General features: G+C 41.3%; 1 protein-coding gene across 1 annotated transcript in view; it reads right to left on the bottom strand.

Moving 5' to 3' along the window:
- ank1a (ankyrin 1, erythrocytic a) overlaps positions 1-19,071 on the bottom strand; it is a 67,888-nt gene that overhangs the window by 32,199 nt on the left and 16,618 nt on the right. Inside the window, 27 exon segments of the mRNA XM_084728877.1 lie at positions 311-522; positions 612-766; positions 1,868-2,092; positions 2,193-2,308; positions 2,746-2,824; positions 3,010-3,130; positions 7,174-7,194; positions 7,334-7,406; positions 7,542-7,634; positions 7,726-7,824; positions 9,015-9,113; positions 10,882-10,980; positions 11,099-11,296; positions 11,394-11,492; positions 11,583-11,681; positions 11,783-11,980; positions 12,319-12,417; positions 12,537-12,635; positions 12,721-12,819; positions 12,926-13,123; positions 13,519-13,617; positions 13,725-13,823; positions 14,731-14,829; positions 14,932-15,117; positions 15,305-15,403; positions 15,654-15,752; positions 18,280-18,378. Of these exon segments, the coding sequence (XP_084585003.1) occupies positions 311-522; positions 612-766; positions 1,868-2,092; positions 2,193-2,308; positions 2,746-2,824; positions 3,010-3,130; positions 7,174-7,194; positions 7,334-7,406; positions 7,542-7,634; positions 7,726-7,824; positions 9,015-9,113; positions 10,882-10,980; positions 11,099-11,296; positions 11,394-11,492; positions 11,583-11,681; positions 11,783-11,980; positions 12,319-12,417; positions 12,537-12,635; positions 12,721-12,819; positions 12,926-13,123; positions 13,519-13,617; positions 13,725-13,823; positions 14,731-14,829; positions 14,932-15,117; positions 15,305-15,403; positions 15,654-15,752; positions 18,280-18,378 (3,261 nt within the window).

Raw genomic sequence — 19,071 nt, 5'->3', positions numbered from 1 at the left:
TTGCTGATGACATAAATACATTAGTGAAGGTAAAACAGACAATAACATATCAGCACTAAATGAGCGGTTCACAGTTGTATAAGGTGCCAGGTGCATGCACTGTGTGAAATAAAAGGCAAAAAGGTATTTTATAAATGTGAAAAGCAAAAAACAAAAAAACAAAAACAGAAAATCAGGAAAACAAGCACTGACATGATCAGGTCATTCCAAGATCAATCACTGTACATCCAACATGCTTTTTATTCAGGCAACACAGGCATTAACGATTCTGTCTTTCTTCTCCTTCCTTCTCCTCATCGTCCCACCTCACCTGCAGCCCCAGGCGGACTCGTTTGGTGACGGCCGTCTCAGGGAACGTGGCCTGGACCATCGGCACCAGTTTACTTGTCAGCGAGCCTCCCTCTGGTCCAATCAGGTCGCTCTCTTGCTGGACCCGCGAAACGACAGCAAAGTAAAGAGGGAAGTCGGTGGAGATGATGCGACGGATTCTCTTCTTCCCGAGCTCCTCTTGACTTTCCAAGTCTGAGGAGATACGAGAAGGTTTCAATTCTCAAGAAGCGAGACAAGCAAGCGCCAGCCTGAGATCGAGCATGAAGCATTTAAACTCTTACCCTCATCCATGCCATTGAGGATTGTTTCTAGCACCTCGTCACCGTAACGATTGCGATGTTCTTTCCAGACTGAGCCATTCTCGCTCCTCAGCACCACAAGCTCCCGGTCACCACGACCCAGAGCAGCAAAGTGGGGGATCTCCACTATCACCGGTCTGACAAAAAACACACACACAACCATAAATGAACAAGTGTAAATTATTTGTATTTACAACAAATATAGAGAATAATAATAAGCACAATAGGGTATTCCTTTCATCAGTATGCTACTACTTTAGGAAAAAAACATCATAATTGCTTAAAATTAATAAAGATTTGGCTGCATGAACAAAGATTAATTCAATCTAAAATTAGTTCTGATCACAGTTTAGAAAAACTAAGTTTAAAATGAGTAAATACAGATTTAAAATTGTGTTGTCTTTAAAATTCAGTTGCATAGTTTATTAATGAGTTAATTCAACATGGAGATGCTTGCTTATCCAAATTATAAAAAAAATATAATAATGCTGTTGGGATCTGGTGTCTCTGTATTTCTTAACAGAACATCACATTGTTTGCTAGCTAGCGAAAAAGGTCAAATGTTACATTGTTTATTAGCTAGCTAGCTAAAAAGTTAGTTAGCCTGGTTAGTCTACTCATGATGGGTTGGAAAAGAAATGTCTTCTCCTTTGAGAAAAGCTTGCTGACCAAATTAATGGAGCAATATGGTTAAATAATTAAAACATTAAAAACAGATAATAGCATAATAAGAAAAAAAGAGTAAAGAGACCAACTAATGTTAGTGATAGAAAGAAGAGATGCAATATAAAACTCAACTGGGTTGAGTTTTCCCTCAACTTTCTATAAGGAACTTGACTATTTGGCCAATCAATTAAAACAATGGTAGCTACTTCAAAAGAGTAAGTTTAAAGTTAGATTCACATTTTACATTGCAGTTTAAATATTTGGGGCAACAGAATCAAATTAAATCCTGGTTTAGAGTAAAAACAAAACTGAGGTTTAAAGGGAGGTCCAATATAATATTTTGCAATTTTAAGCTAGTTTTATAGTTTGGTATAACATAATTTAAAGTTAAACCATGATTTAATTGGAGTTAGTGGAACCCAGATTTGTAAATGTTATGCAATAAATTATAACATTATCCACTGGGTATTATAATTTCATTTTTACATAACCTTCAGTCAAATGCAATAACAAACTGAGTGTTCAGAAAGTGCAACAATCTTGACCGTGCCCAGTTTCAGTTGCTTCCTCACCCCAGGAACTGCATGCTAGCTGGACCCAGGGAGATGATCCTGCTGGCCAGCCCCTCTCCCTCCACCAGCGGAGGGGGGCTGGTCAGCTTCTGCGGCTTCACCAGGCGGCAGGTGATGCGGGTGGGTGCCGCACAGGTCCGCGGAGGGATGATGACACGCAGACCGTTATGCCTGCTGCCTCGCATTGAGCCGCCTCGAGCATCTACCATAAAACTGACCAGGAACCTGTTATTGGACAAAGATTGTGACACTTAGCTGCCAGATCAGATATTAGATATTAGATATTAGATATTAGATATTGGGTGGTGAATTTTCTTCCGCTGACCCTGTGTGTATGGGACTGGCGACCGGGCTGACATTGTCCGACGTCTCTGTCGCTGGGCTGCTGGGGATCAGTGAGTCCTCGTCATATTCTTTGGGCAGTGGAAGTGGAGTGTGTTGCTACAACAGACAGAAAGACAAACTGTTCATGGCATTCTCAAAAGAACACTGTTTAGCATAATGTTTTATATGAACCCTAAAGTGTATTACTTGCACTCTCATCAGATGAATGTGATATGGAGAGGGCTACGATGAAAGATTATGCCTCTGTTCTCAAGTGCTATTTTTACAGTGGTTATGGAGAAGATACATCATTAACCTTCAAAGGACCGCTGAGGAGGCATTCTCATGTACAATGTCCAGTTACAAGAAGGGTGAAACTAGAACATCTGCATCTAGTTACACACTTTCAATTTTTTTTATTTTGGACCATTAATTTGCTTAAATTGCACTAATGTTGAACAGTGTTTTGCAAGTCCCAGAAACGTTATGCAACTGAAGCACAAAACAGCTGGAGTCCCCCTTCAGTATCTTACTCATGCTTTTCTGTGCAGTACCTGTTCTACCTCATGTTCTTTCAGGACAACGGTCTCTGGTGAGACTCTGGGGATCCTGGGAATGGCTGGCGAGTAATTCCTGTTGCACAGAAAGAGCAAAACACAAGTCAGATTGAGGAAGTTCCTTACATCTCCTCCCAAGTGCTCATCCCTGGTGTTTCAGTGAGTGTCTATGGTGCATCCCCCTCTATCCATCCATCCACCTATTAGCTTGTGGCTACCAGCTTGGCTGTCTCGCCTGCTTCCCCACCCAGCCCCCCTTACGCTGTGCCCAGCCCTCTCTCGTACTCCAGTGATTTCTTGGGAGAGAGGAAATCGTCATCATGGTCTTTCATGTCATCCATCTTCATGTACCTGGCCCCTTCTGTCCCCAAGAGCTCCTCTCCTTCAGAGAACAACATGCCAAAGAGAGCGAACAGACCGAGGTCAGGTTGGTGAAACAGCACAAGAGAAAGAGAAAAAGAAAAAGAACAAGAGGGTTAACCAGAAGGGTTAGAAAAACATGATAACCCAGGATTTAGAAGATGACTCTGTGATTTTAGGGGTTAGACTGGTGAGATGAGACATTAGTGACGATGCTCTGTACACTGAGTTTATTACTGTTAGACAACGGCAAAAAATTAAATGCAGCCACTTCTTCAGAACACCACAAACACTTAATAATAAATTCTACAGTAAGCCCCTTTTTTTTTCTCGTCTGTTTCAGTGGCGCTTGTTCAACTGTTTTCCTTTCCTATTTCTTGTATTTAGATATGATATGTGCTACACTCGTCTATGTTGAAAACTAAATTTGAAGATGGATTAAAGATGTTGCTGGGGGACCTGTAGATTACCTTGCTTGTTAGCTAAAGTTTTTTGCAACCACGTTTTGTAACATTAGCTATTAGCTGTAACTAGCTAGATAACCAGCTACACTTTGCTAGTATTTTGCAAACATGAGCTATTAGCTGTAACTAGCAAGGTAGATAGGGTAGGTAAACTCTGTGTTCAGGCAAGTGAAAAATACATGTGGTGTCTTCATCGATTTTCTGGTGTTTCTGACTGTGTGATCGATCACTCTGATCCCAGACACACTGTGCAATTGAATAATTAGAGACTGTCTTGTTTTTGGCATACAATGTTCCCCCTGCTGCCTAAAATTGACCAGTGTTTTCATTGTATGTATATTATGTTTATTACATTGCATACATAAAAAAGTAATAAAGTAGCAATTACACAACTTACGCAACAAGTTATTGTCTTTTTTTGTTGTTGTTGTTGTGGCAGTGGTTATTTGCATATTATATAATCAATTTAGCAGTAAATAAATAGATTCTGGAATCATATAAAACAGAATCAAAATACTTAAAACTCAATTGTTTTTCCCACCCCTCCTGCCGAAAATTGGCAATGCAGCATGGTGGACTCTGCCCTCTGTAGATATAAATGGTTCATTTTACAAACAAAAACAAAACTTTTTTTATTTTCCCGTCATTATACACTAATGAAAACATTTTATACATTCCACTCCTGCCATACTCTGCCAATAACTCTGCCATAACTCTTAGACACTGGACCTTTAAGATGTAATTACATATGTAGCTTTTACTGTTTCCCTGCAACATCTTTTAACTATTTTCAAAATATGTTTTCTTTTCAACATAGATGAGCATAGCAAATAGCATATGTAATTACAGAAAACAGGAAAAGAAAAAGTTGACCACCATGAAAAGTGGTGGTTTTTACTGTAGGAAGCTTCACTGAAAGTACAGCTTTTGACTCTATATCCTTAAACATAACTACGTCGAAATAAGAGAGGACTCCTCATAAATGTAGTCTGCCGTTTCCCAGTTAGAAACAGCAGCATTATACAGTCGAAGTGCACTGTGCACTATCTCTGGGGAGAGCATGCATCAGCACAATCTCATTCAGTAATATTTGTTGTCGTGTGAATAAACAGTTATTGAACTGCCGTTTTTATACATCAACCGCCTCAGAGAACGATGAATGAGGAGATTTACTCTAAAATACATGAATACAGACACAGGGACAATCACAACAGCATCAGCCTGCTAACACACAACGACAAAAGAAGCTGCTCTCTGAGTCTTGTTGGTGGGTTTTGCTTACTTACCCCCCAAAACATGCAGCAATTTTCAAGATTTCACCAGCAACAACAGTTAGTCTTCCCTGCGTGTATGAATTTGTGACTGTATCAGTACAGCTTGTGTGAGTGAGTGGGTGTCTGTATGCAGTCCAGAGCCAAAGTGATGTCGTAGGTGTCATTACCCTATGTTTGACTCCGTGACTGCACTTCCCACAGGTTCATATGAGGCAGCTCACGACCCGCATATTCTCTGGCTTGTGTACCATGCATGTGTGCCACGTCGTGTAGACGACAGTGTTGCCGTATCGAAGCGTGAGCATCAGATACCATGTCAATATCATTTTACCGTGCCGGAAATGAGATGTGTCTTTAAGACGGCGACTCGGCTACTTTCTATATTTAGAGCAACAGTGACAATCTGTCAGTTGAATTATCAAGGGACTAAAAATATCAAGACAAGATGTCCTCTGACATCATTGTCAGTGGTGGTAAACTTCAGACATTAAAGGGATAGTTCAGAATATTTGAACTGGTATTGTATGAGGTTCTTATCTCATTTTTCAGGACGCCCTCAGTAGGAGCAGTAGGAGTCCCAATGTAAGAAGCTAAGCAGTTTCAGTGCATGTTATATTTAGTATATTTTGACTGCTTTGTCTTGCCGTCAGACTGCCATTTCTGCTGACAAAGATCTCTCTCTCCAAAGCAACCAGACTCCTTTGGTAAAAACATTAATTCCAACTAGCAGAACGCAGGAGTTGCTGGTTTACTACTGCCTTGATCAGTTAGTTTGTTTGTTATTGTGTCACTTTGGTGAATCTGAATTACCCCTTTAAAACACAGAAGTCACACAGTAACACAAATAAAGTCCTGTGTTCTGCAACGTAAACTTACTGATTTTGCAAAAGAAGTCTGGTTGCTTTGGAGAAAGCAATATTTGGCTTATATACCGGTGGTTTCTTGTCTGAAAATGCTGTCTAACAGCAAGATTAAGTGTTCAAAATATTCTAAATATAGTGTACTCCTAAAGTAAGACATTTTGCTGCTGACTCTGTCCACGGCAGTACAATGCTTGGCTTCCTACACTGGTGTGCCTGCCGGTAGTACAACCCCACTTCAAAACATCCAAACTATCCCTTTAAAAGTTAAGTCTGCAGTGTGTTTTTTTTTTGGCACAAGGAACAAGCTGTGATATGTGAGCTGACGTATCACTTTTAAATTAATATGGTAAACTAGTTAGCTGTCGCTTATTTATACATCCAGCAGTTCCAGAACAATTTTAGCATGTATATGGTGTTGTGTTTCTGTCCAACATGATGAATACAAGTCCAACATTCACTCTCCTTTCAGCTCTGTTTTTTGTTGTCTGCTAGCTCTTGAATTAAATATCTGGAAGAAAAATGCTATGTTAAGACTATGAGAACTTTGAGAGTGAGATGATGAGCTAGTACATAATTATCTGTATCTGATTCTGTTCAACCAACTAAAATATCTGTATCCTTATCCATACTTGGTATGGGTGCCTCAGATCAATATTTTTGATTACAAGAGTATGAGAACTACCACAGAACTACAGAACATTTTTTTATAAACTTGAATGAATGAGTTTTGTTTATCAATAAACACAACAAATAGTAGTATTGGCTACCCAATGATTATTTTCCTTAATCACAAGTATGGATATTGACACATTTCATTTTGATGATACTCGTATTAAGTATTATCTGCACTAGATACTTGATTCAGCTGAGTATTCGCTCAAACCTAGTTGATATAAACACGTTTTCCCCTGAAACTCCCGACCCAACAAACACAGTTCACATGACACAAACACAAGACAGCTAAAAACGATGCGGTACATGATTGACACCACAATGCAGACACTGTAACTACACACACATATTTCAAAGCAATGACTCCGAAAAGACAACACTAGTCCACAATGACCTGATAATGCACAGAGCAAGTTTTAACCGAAGATTTCTTGAATTTGATTTGGCATTAGTAATAACAGGTGGTCTTTATGTATTAACTATGACCACAACTGTAACAAAAAAAAAAAAAAAAAAAGGACTGCCGTCATAACATGGAGGAAAAAAGACACCTGGGGGGTTAGAGAATGAGGATGTTATTGAGGGGACATATAAAGGTTATAGACAGGGGTGCTATGGGTGCATGCCAATGAGAAACCAGAGCCACCATCACAGTGAGCACCACTACAGTGGGAACACGAGAGATAGCGAGGCTGGGAAATAAAGATGGAGAAAGTGAGCTTGAAATGGAGCCACACACTTTATTACAACAACCTATGAATGCCACACAGAGAAAGAAAGAGACATTCATACCTAATGTTAGCTGTGCAATTCCTAAAAAAGGGCAAAAGGAGTTGGAAAAAATTGAATATATTTACGAGACCCATTCAACAGGAAGTAATGTTTAGATAACATCATCATGGTCGATTGCTTCCGACGTGATTAATAATAATTGTAAGTTTAATTGCTTTACCTTCATCCTCAGACACGTCAAGTATCTCATCCACTGTTTCTGGGAAACTCATGCGATGTTTCTCTGTGGTTGTCTGCAGGGCACACAGAGAAGAAGAGGACAGTAGAGGAGTGTAACTTTAATACTTTAATATTTCCATGCGATTATCATTGCCACATAATGCCAGCACTGTATCCAGAGGGCATAGCAGCATTTCTAAACTTCTCACCATGGAAACTGTCTCTTCGGTGACAAGTTTTAGGACGTCAATCACAGAGATGTAGCCCAACCTTTTAGCGATGGCCAGAGCTGAAGTACCATTCTATGAGACAGAGAGAAACAGGCTGGATCAGATATCTACAAACCAAACTTTACGGATGATTTTGAGGAAGACGAGGTGTGTTCTTGCTCACTGTTGTTGTCTCGTTGGGCTGAGCTCCGTGCTTCAACAACAGAGTCACAATGTCTGTGTGTCCCTGCTGGGCCGCCTGGTGCAGAGGAGTGTAACCAAGCTGGAAGACAGACAAAGAATATATTCTTACTTATGAAATGTATAAATGAAATAACATCTTCTCTCTGAATTGTGTGGAGCAGCTGGTTACAAACATGACTTTATCCTCTTAAAAATTCATCTAAATCCCTTTACATTCAACATCTGGCTGAGACACATCACAACAAGCCAGCTGCATAAAAATAAAACTGTCAGTACAAGGGTACAATTGTAATCTGACAAGAGCTGCTTGAAACCACATTTTGTAGATTTCCTTTTGAATATTTATTTCTTTTATTTTAAATAGATGAATATCTAAATGTATATGATTATGTTGTAAGATTTCATTTTATATGTGTACAAAATTAGAAATATAGTAGTGTTTTCAAAGGCCTGTATATGTGTATATGAATAATACTATACTATTATGTTGCAAAAAAATGCTGTTTGTTAGACTTCATTGATATTTTTAATGTTGTGGTTTTGTCTTTATGTGTCTTAACAGCTGTCATGTTTTTATGTTTTGTAGGAAGAGTAGCTGATGTAGAACATCAGTATTGTAATAAAAACCTAAAATCCTTACTGGAACAACTCATTGTTCGACAGCAAATTGATCAGAAATAATTTAAATAAGTGGTCAAAACAAAACAACAAACAAAACTCAACTGTTCCCAGTTTTTCAAATGTCAATGGCTGTTTTCACTAGTACTTTTACTTGTAGTTGAGTAATATTTAGTAATATAACAGTACTTGTACTTGAGGACAGATTTTCATCTTTCTATCACTGGATGTAGCCATACATGTAACCATCCTCAGACAACTTTTTCAGAAAAAACAACTCTATTTCTGATTAAATAGAATAGAAAAATATATACAGATATAAATAAACATCTTCCTGTTTTAAAGTCCATCAGTTACTAGAGCAATGAACAGCAAATCAAATCATGTTTCAAACACAGTTACTCATTTCCTTTACAGAAAACACTGCAGCTCAGGCTCAGGAATGAAATATAAGAGAGGTGAAATGCCATCATTCCTCTTTATATATAAAGGCCAGAGGTAACAGCTCTCATCCAGGAAAACCCTGCCACAGCCACAATGTGTGCTTTTAACTATGTAATGTTCTGTGATTATATTTCCTGATGAACGAGACGGAGACAGTGTAACTTGGCTTTGCTGTAGTTTTATGTAAAACCAGCAGGAGGCACTCACTCTTGTTTTGCTGTTGACGTTGGCCTGTTGCTGCAGCAGGAACTTCACCATCTTGATGTTGCCATAGTGACACGCTACATGGAGAGGGGTGTAACCCATCTGACAGCGAGAGAAAAATAGTAAAAAGTCTTAATCACAAAATCATAACTTGAGTGTATTAATGACCTTTTAATTTGAATACTTTATGCAGATTTGGGTCTGAATGGTTCATGAATATTACATAAACTAATGGTTCAAATCCACACGGCAGAATCATCTCTAAGAACAGAGCAGTGATAAAGACTGCATTTAGGCTGCAATTCAGGATTAAACAAAAGATAATGAAATTATTTCTTGCGTATTTGATAGGAACAATAACAATAAGGATGATAATAACAGTTTGACATTCTAATAACATCCAGTACAAGAGTCTCACAACAAGCTCTACCACCTTGATAAAACCAGACTGTGTCGAAGTAGAGTTAATTCAGCTGTTCATTCTTTAGGCTTCGGTTTGTGGTGCTGCTGTATTGATCACATTATATTTTATAATTCTACACATCTGTATTAATCTGATAAAACTCCATGACGAGGTACTGCTGTGGAGCTACTCTAAGCTCAAAATGTCTAAGTGATCCAAGCGATGCCTCAAGGGTCAGCCATGTATTGACAGTAACATAACCCTCTGCTTTGAGATCATCAGACTATTTATGCTACATCACACAGACACTCTGGCTTAAAGTGGACGGCTCAAGTAGTTTCTACACTGATAAGTCTTTGATAAGGTCAAACGCCGCCATTTTATAGAGCCTGTCAACAGTGCTGTGCATGTTCACACGCTCAAAGTTCATTTCACATTCAAAGTTCACAGTCCCAAAAATGAAGTAGTTCATGTTCATTTCTTCCGTCTTTTAAAATTAATTTATACATTTCAGATAGAAGCTCCTCCTACCACGAACACTGGAGTCTATAAAATTTGAAAGTCGAAATTCTGGCTTTCCAGTTCAAATTGAACGCACCACAGTGCATGTGAACTGCAAGGAGGTGAAGAGGGAGATGTGACAGAGGAGACGAGTGAATATGATGCGGATCTGCCTGACCCTTTCTCACTGTGACACAAACTCCGGTCTACAGTGTAGTTCACACAGTTCATGCAAAGTTTTTATATCACCTCAACAGTTCTGTTCATAGTTGCATGCTCCCTCTCTCTGCTGCAATCGTACTTCTGTTTTTGTGAGCTGACAATGTGAGCGCTGTTATCTCTCTCAGGAATGACTGTTGTTCATGTCCACGTTCACGCTGCTCTTTTAGCACATTCATGCACAGCACTGCCCGTCAACAAGTACAAGTAAACAGGGGAGCTGCAGCTGATCTACGAGGAGTAGGTAGTTTTTAGTTATGTTTTTTTCTTGCTCTATGTAGATCATAAACCCTTGAAGATAACAAGATGGTGGTTGAGAACCAGTTGAGAAATGTAACCATTAAGCTTTTTATACAGAAAAAAAAACTGCAGCTTCACCGTTTACATGGATTTGATCACAGGCAAGTGTTGATGTGACCAATATGGTGGTGACACTGCGCTGAATTACTTTTTTGATGCTATAAAAAGAGGGTTTCACATCACGATCGACAGCTGGTTGAGCCAGCTGGTTGTACAAGCATATGACTCATACAACGTGCATGTATACAGCATGAGTATGACTCAAATGCTGATCACTAATGCACAGACTCTATCTCAAAATGACATCATCAGTGTAAGATGACAGTGCTCATATCTGGGGTATTTTGGCATCATCAAGACATGGTGTCCATCTTTATTTACAGTCTGTGGTTCAAACCGTTGTTTTCCTCTGACTCTAGGATCGTCATGAGACTGAAGAGGTCTTACCCGCGTTGCAGCGTAGACTGAAGCGCCTTGTTTCACCAGGATATCTGCAATGCCAACATGTCCTTCCTGTGCCACCAGGTGCAGCGGGGTTAATCCACTCTGAGGGCAAACAGATTCAGAAGAGTCAGATACTCCAAACACAGATCAAATCAAGTCACAGATTATTTTTAGTTTAAAAAGACTAAATGATCCTTTAACTGTGAATAATTTTTCTTGCCTTGTTTCCGAGGTTGACGTTAGCCTGTTTAGAGATGAGTAGGGAGACCATGTCAGGCCTTCCTTCCTGTGAGGCCAGGTGGAGAGGTGTGACTCCCTGCAGTGACTCAGCATTGGCTGAAGCTCCGTACTGCAGCAGGCTGTTAGCCACCTCCACCTGGTTCTGCTTGGATGCTATGTGGAGGGCGGTGTAGCCGTTCTGGAGCGCAGACAAGAGTTGTGGTTAGAAAAAATATGTGACTGATTAATACTGGTTCATTTAGCATGAATTAATTGTGTATCGTTTTTTTATTTACCCTGGCTGCACTGTGTGGCGACCCTCCCTTACTGACAAGCAAGTTAACAACATCCAGGTTGTTGTGATGTACAGCAACGTGCAGCGGAGTCAGACCATTCTGCAGAAACAGAATCAAAAGTTCATCAGACTTTTGTCAATCAAGCAAAGCTTTATTCATCTTCTGACTCCATCTTTATGTTTTTCTTACCTTCCCAGCCGCGTTAGGGTTGGCTCCTCTCTCCAACAACAGCTCTGCTACATCCACCTTTCCATACTTTGAGGCCACATGGAGTGGAGTGAAGCCTTTCTGCAGAGGCACCGACAAAGAAGTGGTTACAGAACAAAGCTATTTGGACTGACAGTTTCCAGACAGACAGCACAAAACAGCAACGGTTAAGCAGGCTTTACCTTGGTCATCTTGGTCTGCTGAGCCTCCATGTCCAGCAGGATGCGTACGGTTTGTACGTGACCTTCCCTGGCAGCGATGTGTAGGGGTGTGTGGCCTGCTGTGGTTGTGGAGTTGGGGTTGGCTTTGTGGTCCAGCAGCAGCTTCACCAGCTCTTTGTGGCCCATCCGAGCAGCACAATGCAGGGGGGTTTGGTCATCCTGACAGGGAGTGGAGAGACATTATAACATGCAGGGATGTCGCAACGGTTGTTATAGCAGCTGTGTAGCAGTATTACTTCTGTTTGACTGCTTTGTAGAGTAAGGTGATGTCCACTAGGTGGCAGCGTAACTGAGGCTATAAATGCTGAATGACTGCACAGCACAGACATAAAACTAGATCAATGAGGTTTGAATTGTACTGCATGGGTTTTGTGCTGCAGCAACTACAAAATAAAACCAACACGGAACAAATAAACACTCATGCAAACTGTGCACCAAAATCCAGCTCCAACACGGCCCACTACAAAGAATGGATGCATTGCGTGTGAAATCTGTACCTTGGCCTTGGCGTCCACAGGTGCTGCGTTCTGCAGTAAAAACTCCGCCACCTCATAGTGTCCTGCCCGAGATGCCATATGGAGAGGAGTCTCCACTTTCTGATCGTACACAGAGAGACAAACCACACACTCAGATTCATCACTACGACAACAACCTCACCAGTCCAGAGGTGAACTGGTTATCTGTGCTGGACTGGAGATTTCAGGAGGAAACTCACCACATTGGAGGCGCTGGGAGAAGCTCCTTTCTGCAGCAGGATCTTCACAATGTTGAGATGACCCATAAATGAAGCCACATGCAGCGGGGTCAGGCCAGACTGTTCAGAAGAGGGGACGAATATTAGAGATATATTCAAAGCAGTGATGGGTTGTTGTTATGCACCCTTTTTCCTCTTCTCTCACCTCTGTGACAGCCTCTAATGATGCAGAATGTTTCAACAGGAGGTCCATCACACGCATGTGGTTCTTTTTACAGGCAATATGTAAAGGAGTGAAGCCATTCTGTAAAAACCAAAAGGACAGTTATCATCAATATAAACATTAAAATCAACTTCTGAACTGATGAACTGAGTGTGTGTGATAGTGTTAGTGAGTGTGTGTCACTGACCAGTGCCCGAGAGTTGGGTTTGGCCCCTTTGTCCAGCAGTACTTTGGCCATGCGGTGGTGGCCGCAGTGTGCCGCCACATGCAGAGGGGTGAGGTGGTCCAGTGTGATGTCATCGATCTCTGCGTTGTACTGCAGGAGCTGTTTGACGCAGTCCATGTGGTCCCCCTGTGCTGCCATGTGGATTGGAGACAAGCCATTCTGCAAAAACAAGACAATGTGTTGATGCTCTATCCCTGGAAAAACAAGAAACAACTTGTCTTGTTTTGTGAAAACAAACAATCAGAACAAGAAGCAGCAAGAGATAAATCTATGGTCGTGTTTGACTAATGGATCACAACATTTAACTTTTATCTATCTGAAACAAGCCACTGATTTGATTAATTCCCAAACCAAATGGTGTTCAGTTCATTTTCATGACAGTAATTTTGCAAACACACAATATACTTTGTGTATAAAGTCAATGGAGAATTAAACAAGAATGCTTTTAGTCCTATTTAGAACATGGGGTAGCAGTGCACTTCAGCCTCTTGTGACAAAAACGGGTATTTTATAACAACAAGCACTTCAAAAAATTATACAGACACTATACTGACCTTGGTCTTTGCCTGGATGGGAGCTCCATGGTCTAGCAGGATCTCAATAATCCTGACATGACCATTTCTGGCTGCACAGTGCAGAGGAGTCAGCTCATCCTGGAGAGAGAGATGATTGGTACTGATTTAGTTAATGATGCATCAAATAAGAAACAGTGAGGGAATCAAAGATTTAGTCCAATGGGAAGGAAAGACGTCTGCTGCACCTTGGTCTTGGCATCAATTTGAGCTCCTCTGTCCAGCAGGAGCCGGACCATGATCACGTTCCCCCGTCTGGATGCAATGTGCAGAGGAGTGATACCATTCTGCAGAGAAACAGATGAATTTAGACAGGAGCACGCACAATGATAACAGACAGAAAGGACGGAGATTAAAGGGATAGTTTGGATTTCTTGAAGAGGGGTTGTATGAGGTACTTCTTCTACCAAAACCCACATGCACTACAATTATCCACACACTACCTAGAGGAACTGTATGTAAGAACACAAATGTCAGGATTTTTGGCCCAGACTAAATCTTGCCAGCTCCCTACTCCTAAATCCGGGTGAGCCGGATGTGTGCACACAGTGAGCAAGTGGGCGTGTTGATGCCACTGTGTGGTGTGCAGATGCTTGCCTGTATAGTTTTGTTTTTATACAGAGTATCTGTACACACACGTACTACATGTGTGAAAGGGCACATTCCTGATCTGATTCTCAGGGTATAGTTAGGATGTATAGGTGCATATGTAAAAACAGATCTCCAGGATATGCTGGACGGCATGCCCACAGTTTTGAGAAGCAGAGAGGAGTACTGGCAAGGAAGCTAAGCAATGAAATGCTGTGGACAAGGTCAGTAACTAAACATACTTCAGCTACTTAAAAAAAAGGTCCACTGAAAGAAATCAATATTAGTTAAAGTGCACACTATATTTTAAATATTTTTACCACTTAATAGGCCATCAAACTACCTTTTCTGGTAGAAAATTTACTCTCTCCAAACCAAATCAAAAACTTTTTTAAGTAGCTAAAATACATCTTGTTGCTGACTCTGTCCATGCCAGGACATTGCTTAGCTTCCGTGCTGGTACTCCTCTCTTCTTCTCCAAACTGTGTGCAATCCATATCATCTACTTTGGATGATACACTGACTACGAAGAAGTATCTCATACAACCCAGCATCAAACAATCGGAACAGTCCCTGAACCTCCCAACAACATTATTTCATCCCTACCTTTGGGGTGAAGTTGACATTGGCTCCTCTGTTGAGCAGCAGCTGAGCTACGTTCAAGTTTTCATAGTGTGCAGCAATGTGGAGGGGAGTGAATCCAGTCTGCAGGGACACATCAGGATGGGTACATGTCACCTTCATTAACTTTGCCTTTTAGAAAACAAGGACTCCAAACATCTGCAGCTATCATAAATACACATTTACCTTGCTGAGCACATCAGGATTGGGGTCGTTCTGCAGAAGCACTGCGGCTGTGCGTGTATCGTCGTTGCGTGCTGCTATGTGCAGCGCAGGGAGGCGGACCTTTCCTTTGGTGCCGTAGTTGATGAGCAGGGCAACGACATTCTCGTGTCCCTGCTGAAGAGCGACGGCGAGAGGAGTGAATCCATCCTGCAGCACACAAGAGAGAGTTAGAAGACTCAGAACTTGACACGTGGAGGGGAAATGAGAGAGATGTGAGGAAAGAGGCTCATGAGAATGAAACAGAATGGAAACACAGCGAGTCTGGATCAGCAGGGATGGGATTGAGGAATTTGGGAAGGTTCGTCTTTGCAAACTTCTCTCAGTTCTTCAGTACCTCGGTTGGAATGCTCTGATTGGCTCCGTTCTCCAGAAGAAACTTCACAACCTCTAGATGGTTTTCTTGTGCAGCCATGTAGAGTGGAGTGAAACCCTTCTGTCTCAGGAAGACGCACACACGCACACACACGGCAGCAGAGGAGACACAAGCAACAGAGAGATAGGAAGACAGTCACAGATGCACGCACGAGGATGTACACAGAGAGGAAACAGCAACACACAGAAATATAGGAACAGAGACACATGTTAACAGATGGAACTGCAATAGATACTACAGTGGTTTCACACAGTAAAGTTCACGTAGCGTGTCCTTTAATCACCGCAGTGAGAGCAGCGCTGAGTCTCACCTGGGACTGAGCGTTGACATTGGCCCCGTAGTTAACCAGCTCTGTGACCACCTGCTCCTGCCCTGCCAGGGCTGCAATGTGCAGGGCCGTGTTCCCTTTCTGTTTAAACACAGATACATGAAACCACAGTCACAATGAGCACTCACTCAGATTACAGGTAAAATCACACGTAGATTCAAAGGGCATGTGATTTTTGGACGTTAGGTCTCATATTGTTGGTGTCATTTCGATGTAAAAAAAAAATGGGGCAGGGTATCGTTTGAAAATTTTCAATAGTATTGCTGATGTTAGTTTTGGTAGCAGCACCACCATTTTGATTTGAATCTGGAACTATCTCAGAATAAATGAAGCATTGCTAGTTTATGCAGGACACGGACATCTTACGCCCCACTTGTAATCAGCTGACAGCCCGCTGATTGAATAATCATTTCTAATCAGTCATGCACCAATCAGAGGCCATTCTCACAATAAGGCTGCATTTCCTCACTGCTGCTGCAGGCAAAGCACTGCCTCCACCACCCCTACCACCACCTTTCTACTTCTAGTTCAAAGTCCTGACATGGCTCAAAGGTTAAAGGTTAAATTGGTATGATTCATCAGTTGTTGTTTACAAATGCACCAGAAAGAGTCTCATTCCAAGGACATCATATACCGTTGCTTTGGGTTGGTAAAATTTCCAGAACGCAGCAAAATAATGAAAAAATAAGAAGGTAGAGGCACAGGGCAAGGTCTTCACAGATGCAGGCTCCGCCTCACACTTCTAGTGGGTCGTGAGTGACGATTAAGAAGAATTATTTTTGTATGATGTTATTGCATATGCATTGTTTTGGGGGAAATACTGCACAGTTGGCCTTTAAATGGTATTCATGTCTTGCTTTAGCCCCACTCTTGTATACTCAGTATTTTTTTACACTGTGCTCACTGTTATGGTTTAGCATGGTGCTTGGCTAATCTAGAGAACATCTTAAGGGTGAAGCCATCAGGACCAAGCAGAACTGTATTTCCATTTAATGCAATAAACGGTTAAATCTATGACAACAGTGTTCCTGACTGAAGTAAAGAAAAGTACATTTGTGAGCAGCATTACATGCCAACTTTCAACACTTCAAAGGTTTTACTGAGAAGCATTTTAATTGTTAAGAAAGTATTACGGTTTGACATCCAGTGACAGTGAAAACAAATTTATTATGAAACAATACAGTTTTGATGAGAAAAATGGTAAGGGAATAGTTCAATATATATATTATATTAAATATGCTTATTTCGCTTTTGAAGGGTTTGCAGCAGGTTGATAAGAAGATCAAAAGCACTCTAATGGTGCAATCCATTTGAACTCGGAAGTCCAAGTTCCCAGTTGGAAATTTCAACTGGAATGCCCCTTGAAGTTGGATTTCTGACTCAGGAAGTCAAATGGAACCTCACTAATCAAATTCAAAATTTTATTGCATTGTTTTGCAGTAAGTTTTTTTCTGATTTTTACTGGAACACAGATAAATCAGGTATGATGTCATTCCCAGCTCTGACTTCCGACCATTGAGATAAATGGGACTACTTTAATTCTCTTATTAATGCACACTGCCATATTATTTTAGAGACAACTGATACATTTATAGCTATCTCTGTACACATTACCACTGATAAGAATTATTAATACTTCCGACCACCAGGGGGCAGCAATGACAAGCATTCCTATGCATGCTACAATTTTTATTGCCTTGTTTTAGACAGTAGAATTTGGTCGAGGACCATTCATTCATTTTCTGTAACCGCTTATTCCCGAAGGGTTGCGGGGGGCTGGAGCCTATCCCAGCTGACATTGGGCGAGAGGCGAGGTTAACCCTGGACAAGTCGCCTGTTCATCGCAGGGCTGACACATAGACAGACAACCACTTACACTCACACCGACAGGCAATTTAGAGTCACCAATTAACCTAGCATGCATGTCTTTGGACTGTGGGAGAACCTGGAGAGAACCCACGCAGACACAGGGAGAACATGCAAACTCTGCACAGAAAGGCCCTGCCCCAACCAGCTGGGGGATCGAACTCAAGACCTTCCTGCTAACCACTGCACCATCGTGCTGCTCCGGTAGAGGACCACTGTGTTAGATATGCATGTTAATCAAGTGTTTCTACAGTAGTTAATAAATGATTATATGATGACATGTTTGTATAATGCTAAGATTAAAAGCAGAAGTCTTGAGGCACAGTAAGGTCAGGTGATGTTAGATCACAGGTTGAGAAATAGGCTTCGTTCGTCTGCAGTGTCTGCTGTCTGCTACAGTTGCACTGTTTGCAGGTAATACAAAGTAAAAAGTAACAATCCCATTATTATTGCCGCAATTATAAAAGTTATAAAACACATTTAAAAAATTATAAAAAAAAATATTAATTTGATAAGTTAATAGTGGAATGTAACGTTACTCCCGTCACTGCCTACCAGCATCTCTGAGGCTCATTAATTAATAAATAATTAATCAATGCTTTATATCTAATTAATTTAATCCGTACACAAACTGAACAGAGGGTTATGAGTGGGATTGTTTCTTGGCTAGGGTAGTGACAAGAAGTGAGATCTGTGATTTTCTCAGGAGTTAATACTGTAGTCTTCTTTTCAGGTGTTTTACCTTCGTGGTGGTCTCCAGTACGATCCCATTGTGGAGTAGCTCCAGCACCATTTTGACGTGGCCTTCTTTCGAGGCCAGATGCAGCCCGTTGAGCCCATTCTGAGTGAGAGAGCAGAGCAGACCTCATACTGAAGGGTCCTAAACGCACTATAAACACAAATACATACTAATCTAAAAGAAATAACCACACATGTACACACAAACACATGTACGCCATGCCAAATGAAACAACAGTTTGTTTGTTTTTTTTAATCACAGTGACTGAAGCGTTCACAAACCAGAGCAGGCAAATACTTACACTGGACACCACGCATGCAGCACTCTCAGAGTGGTCATTAGCAAAAACAATGTCTACAGGGATGAAAATCAGGGTGTGAACATTTTCATTTGATTAATGATGGCGGGAGGAGGAGGAGGAGGAGGAGGAGGTGGAAGGGGGGGAGGAAGTGGACGGGAGGGGGATGGCAGGCCGCTGGTCTCGTGGCTGGGAAGAATACGAGCCGTGTGGGATAGGTCTGACCTCACACAGCCTTCCTTCAGCCGCACAGGACATGTGAGGTTGGACCTTTCCCACACCACTGATATTATTCCTCTGAGTGGGGAGACCACAGCACACCATCACTCTACTGCAGACACAGGAAAGAGGGACGGGAGGGACGGGAACAGGAGGAGGAAAAACCAAGAAATAAAAAGAAAAGGAGGTGAGTTAGAACACAGTACAAGAGAGAGCGGAGTGGAGAAGTTGTTAGGTTGGGGGAGGGGGGGCACAATAAAGGGAGGACAGGAGTGAGG

The sequence above is a fragment of the Lutjanus erythropterus genome, chromosome 10 (assembly GCF_056507025.1).
Source record: "Lutjanus erythropterus isolate fLutEry1 chromosome 10, fLutEry1.hap2, whole genome shotgun sequence".
In the NCBI taxonomy this organism is placed as follows: domain Eukaryota; kingdom Metazoa; phylum Chordata; class Actinopteri; order Lutjaniformes; family Lutjanidae; genus Lutjanus; species Lutjanus erythropterus.
This window is presented reverse-complemented; position numbering and strand designations above follow the sequence as displayed.